The sequence below is a fragment of the Arachis ipaensis genome, chromosome B09 (genome assembly GCF_000816755.2).
Source record: "Arachis ipaensis cultivar K30076 chromosome B09, Araip1.1, whole genome shotgun sequence".
In the NCBI taxonomy this organism is placed as follows: domain Eukaryota; kingdom Viridiplantae; phylum Streptophyta; class Magnoliopsida; order Fabales; family Fabaceae; genus Arachis; species Arachis ipaensis.
Window position 1 is genome coordinate 131,630,169 of NC_029793.2, and position 4,970 is coordinate 131,635,138.

The window sequence follows — 4,970 nt, forward strand, 5'->3', positions numbered from 1 at the left end:
GGATTTTTATCTTTGGAACCAACAGGCCTGCCACGCTTCTGGCATGAATTTGCTTCAGTGGCTATTTGTCCTACTGGGACATCAATTCGAATTGGGGCATTTTCCGTCCTGCCACGCTTCTGGCGTGAATTTGCTTCAGTGGCTACTTGTCCTACTGGGACATCAATTCGAATTAGAGCATTTTCCGCTGGTATATAAGATTTGGTTATCCTCTTTGTATCGGAAAATGTATCAGGCAATTCATTTGCTATTCTTTGCAAATGTATAATCTTTTGAACTTCTAGTTCACATTGACCTGATCGAGGATCTAAATGCATCAACGATGATGCATTCCAATTAAGTTCCTTTTCAGGAAGCTTATTCTCTCCCCCTAATGTTGGAAATTTTGATTCATCAAAATAACAATCCGCAAACCGGGATTTAAATACATCTCCCGTTTGTATCTCAAGATACCTTACTATAGAGGGAGAATCATATCCAACATATATCCCCAATTTTTTTTGGGGTCCCATTTTGGTGCGATTAGGTGGTGCAATGGGAATATATATCGCACACCCAAATATTCTTAAATGGGAAACATTTGGCTGCTGGCCAAATGCTAATTGCATAGGAGAGAACTTATGGTAACTCGTTGGCCTCAAACGAATAAGTGCTGCGGCATGTAAAATAGCATGCCCCTAAACCGAAGTTGGAAAATTTGTTCTCATAAGTAGAGGTCTAGCAATCAATTGGAGGCATTTAATAAGTGATTCTGGTAACCCATTTTGTGTGTAAACATAAGCTACTGGATGTTCAACACTTATTCCATTAGCCATATAATAAGCATCAAAAGCTTGGGAAGTAAATTCACCAGCATTATCAAGACGAATTGCTTTGATTGGATTTTCTGGAAATTGTGCTTTTAATCGAATAATTTGAGCCAGTAATCTCGCAAACGCCAGGTTGCGAGATGATAATAAGCACACATGTGACCATCTCAAAGATGCGTCTATCAGGACCATAAAATATCTAAAAGATCCACATAGTGGATGAATAGGTCCACGTATGTCACCTTGAATCCTTTCTAGGAATTCAGGGGACTCAAATCTAATCTTTACTGGTGATGACCTTAAAATTAACTTTCCCTGAGAACATGCAGCACAACAAAATTCACTAGTTTTAAGAATCTTCTGGTTCTTTAGTGAATGCCCATGAGAGTTTTCAATAATTCTCCTCATCATGGTTGTTCCCGGATGACCCAATCGGTCGTGCCAAGTTATGAATTCATTTGAGCTAGTAAACTTCTGGTTTACAATGGCATGTGATTCAATTGCACTAATCTTGGTATAATACAATCCAGATGACATTGAGGGTAACTTTTCTAGTATAACCTTTTTATTTAAATCATGAGTTGTGATACATAAATACTCATGATTTCCCTCATTCATCATTTCAATATGATATCCATTTCGGCGAATATCTTTGAAACTCAACAAGTTCCTTAGAGACTTGGTAGATAATAGTGCATTATTTATTATAAATTTTGTTCCTCTAGGAAACAAAATTATAGCTCTTCCGGAGCCTTCTATCACATTGCCTGAGCCAATAATAGTATTAACATACTCTTCTTTTGGCACAAGATGGGTAAAATATATATCACTTTTAAGAATAGTGTGCGAACTTGCACTATCCGCAAGGCAAATATCTTCAGAATATGTCCTTGCCATTTTTCTTCAAAAAAAAAAAAAAAACAAATAATGATAATAGTAAAATGAGTAAAAGTACATACATAGGAAAAATTATTCAAATGAATACTTAACAAACACATACATATATCAAACTATTCCATCATTGATCAAATAGCTAATATTTCCTTCAGAATTAGATACATCATAATGAGTGGTGGAATTTTTATAATTTGAAGCAAAAATTGTTTTCTTTCCTTTGTCATCCCTTTTCAAGGATGCTTGATAAAGATCAATTAGGTGCCTTGGGGTACGACAAGTACGTGACCAATGACCCTTTCCACCACAACGGAAGCATTTATCCTCAATTGATTTACTTTACCCAGTGTTTCTTTCTTTATCTCACTTCTGGTGAGATCCTTTCTATGAACATAATTTCTTTTCCTTCCATAATTTTTCTTGTTATTAAAATCTTGCCATTTACCTCTTTTGGGGTTATAATTTGCCGCATTTGCTTCAGAAAATGGGGCGGCGCCAACTGGACGCGCTTCATGATTTCTCAAGAGCAACTCATTGTTGCGTTCAGCAACAAGAAAGCAAGAAATTAACTTAGAATAATTTTAAATTCTTTTTTTTCGATTGCTACTGCAGGAGCACATTCGAGGTATGGAAGGTCGATAAAGTTTTCTCTAACATATCGGGTTTGAGGAAGTATCACATGATTGTACCTTTCTTCAAGATCTTTCCACAGATCTGCAGGATCTTTTAATGTGGGGTATTCATTTTTCAATCATTCGTCAAGATGACGATGAAGGAAAATCATGGCCTTGACTTTTATCCTTCTGGAATGTATTATTTTCAGCCTTAATGGTATCTTCAAGATCCATTGAATCAAGATGGATTTCAACATCTATATCCATGATAAATAATTGTTTCCAGATATATCAAGAGCATTGAATTCAAGATGAGAGAGTTTTGACATAATGAAAATTTGTTACCTGAGTCTTCTTAAAAATTTGATCAGAGTCTCGTGCTGATAACGTATTGTAAAACAACTAAATAAATAAGAAAGATGTAAATATAAAATAAAATATGTAAATAGAAGACTCTATATAATTAGCTCAATAATAATTTTTATATATATACATTAATATTATATGTTGTAATATGTATATATATGTAAAGATAGAAAGAAGTATTAAAAGTAAAGAGAGAGAGAATTGCATTTGTTTTATTACTGTAAAGAGAGAGAGAAATAGAAATATTTGTAATTGTATGTGTGCTTGTATTTCTCTCAAAGGCAAAGACCTCTATTTATACATATATTGGGAGCTTAATTTCAACATGCATTTAATGTCATTCCTTCTTTAAAAATGTAAGTTTTACATGAAAATGGACATCCACATTGCTCGTTTTTATCACAACACAAATGATCAAATTTTTTGTTTGACCGGTTAGGTTGGACCAAATTTAATAACTATGCCCTAATAAAAATTTTGGTGTGTATATGCTGATATGACTTGTCAATGACACATTAATGTAGGATTATCACATCATATACCGTCTAAACTTAGGTATAATTGAAACATATTAAAATGTCATGAGTAAAATTGCAAATCGAACGCTAAAGATAAAATTAAAATAAAATTGAAATGCAGAGCACAAAAAATAGGATTTACTATTTAGTAATTTTTTATAAAAATCATATTAATACCACCTTTAAAACGTATATCACTTTATTGAGACTCACCTTAATATAATAATATTTTTATTAAAAATAGAAATTATTGTAAATATCACCTCTTTAAAAAATTATATAAAAATATGTTAATGTCGCAACAAATTACTTTTTTTCTTTTCATCATTCATCTAATACATGTTCAGTATTATCTATTTGAGATATATATATATATATAGAGAGAGAGAGAGAGAGAGAGACCGCTTTTCAGTGAAATTAAGAGGTATTACATATGATATGCTTGATTTGTAATGCCTTTCGGAAAGTCGGAAAGGTAACTACATAATAAATTTTATAAAAACAAGGTAACACTATGTGTTAATTATATAACAAATCTCAAGAAAAATGAATGTACAGTTTTAACAACTGAGATTATCTCTAATTTTATCCTAAACGCAACGGTTAGTGTTAAGAAATCAAGAAAATTGTTTCTGTTGTATACGAATATGATCACCCTATGCTTATTTTTCTGTGCCTGCTTGGGAACGAATGTGGCTCCTTAGTTCTTCAAAAACCTTCATGCTTTCTGCATCAAAGCCTCCTGCAAACTGAAGAGAGTTCCACACAACTATTCAGTTCCTTGTTCCATGAATTTCAAATTTCTTCACATTACATATTTTATGTTTTAGCTACCTGATGTACGCGGAAAGCAAATCGTACGCCTTGCAGAATCAAAAACTCTCTTGTTGGTTCCTTCTCAGGGCCGGATAACGTATCGAGTTCAGATGCTACGCATTTCATGTACTTCTTGGCAAGTTGCACAGAGGAAAGCTTGATCTGCAATAGAAGAGTTACCAACCAAGCATTATGAAGGTTACAACTTACAACAGCAAACCAAGTAATGCACTAACTGCTGTGACAAGGAAATCTTGAAAATGTTGCGTATTGAGGAATCTACATGCATGCATGTATCAGTCTACTGCACATGACAGGCTCACAGGGCATTGTGCTACCACTAAATTGACTAGTAGCATTCTAAAAATTGCAAGCTTAACTGGTAGAAAGAGAACACGGCCACTAGGATCGAATTCTTTGCGCGAAATAAGAAAAAACAAACTGTTTGTGTCAGTTTAGAGGCATACCTTGCCAACAACACCTGAATCTAATAGCCAATTTACTGGGATTCCGAATTCCCTGTATCGTGAAATTGCCATCTCTCTTGTCCGCAAGAGTGCATACACGCTTTGCTCCACTCTGGAGATAAAAACAGAACATGGTTGAAGAAATAAGTTGATAAACAAACAAACAAACCAAGCATATTTCATGTTCAATACTGTGATTTGCAAAGTCTGAATTTACTGCATCGAACCAGATAACTGGAAGTCATTTATATTTCTTTGTGAGTGAGAGACATGCAAGATTGAATTTTCTCAAGAAAATATAAAGATTATTGATTTTCTATTCAAGTATGCAAAGTAATAGAAGAAGATGCATACTTTTCAAGCAATGAATACATTTTCTTCAAAGCAGCTTCACATGGAAGTTCAGGATCATTAGTGAAGGTGGAGACTCGCTTCTCCAATTTCGTGAGATCCTGATATTCAAAAGCAGCCTCTCTCAGTGCATCT

The 4,970-nt window shown here is 34.0% G+C and overlaps 1 protein-coding gene across 1 annotated transcript in view; it reads right to left on the reverse strand.

The window, feature by feature from the left end:
- LOC107618219 (protein CHUP1, chloroplastic) overlaps nt 3,607–4,970 on the reverse strand; it is a gene marked incomplete in the record, with an annotated part of 5,129 nt that continues 3,765 nt past the window's right edge. The window contains 4 exon segments of the mRNA XM_016320220.2: nt 3,607–3,950; nt 4,036–4,179; nt 4,485–4,596; nt 4,839–4,970. Coding sequence (XP_016175706.1) covers nt 3,864–3,950; nt 4,036–4,179; nt 4,485–4,596; nt 4,839–4,970 — 475 coding nt within the window.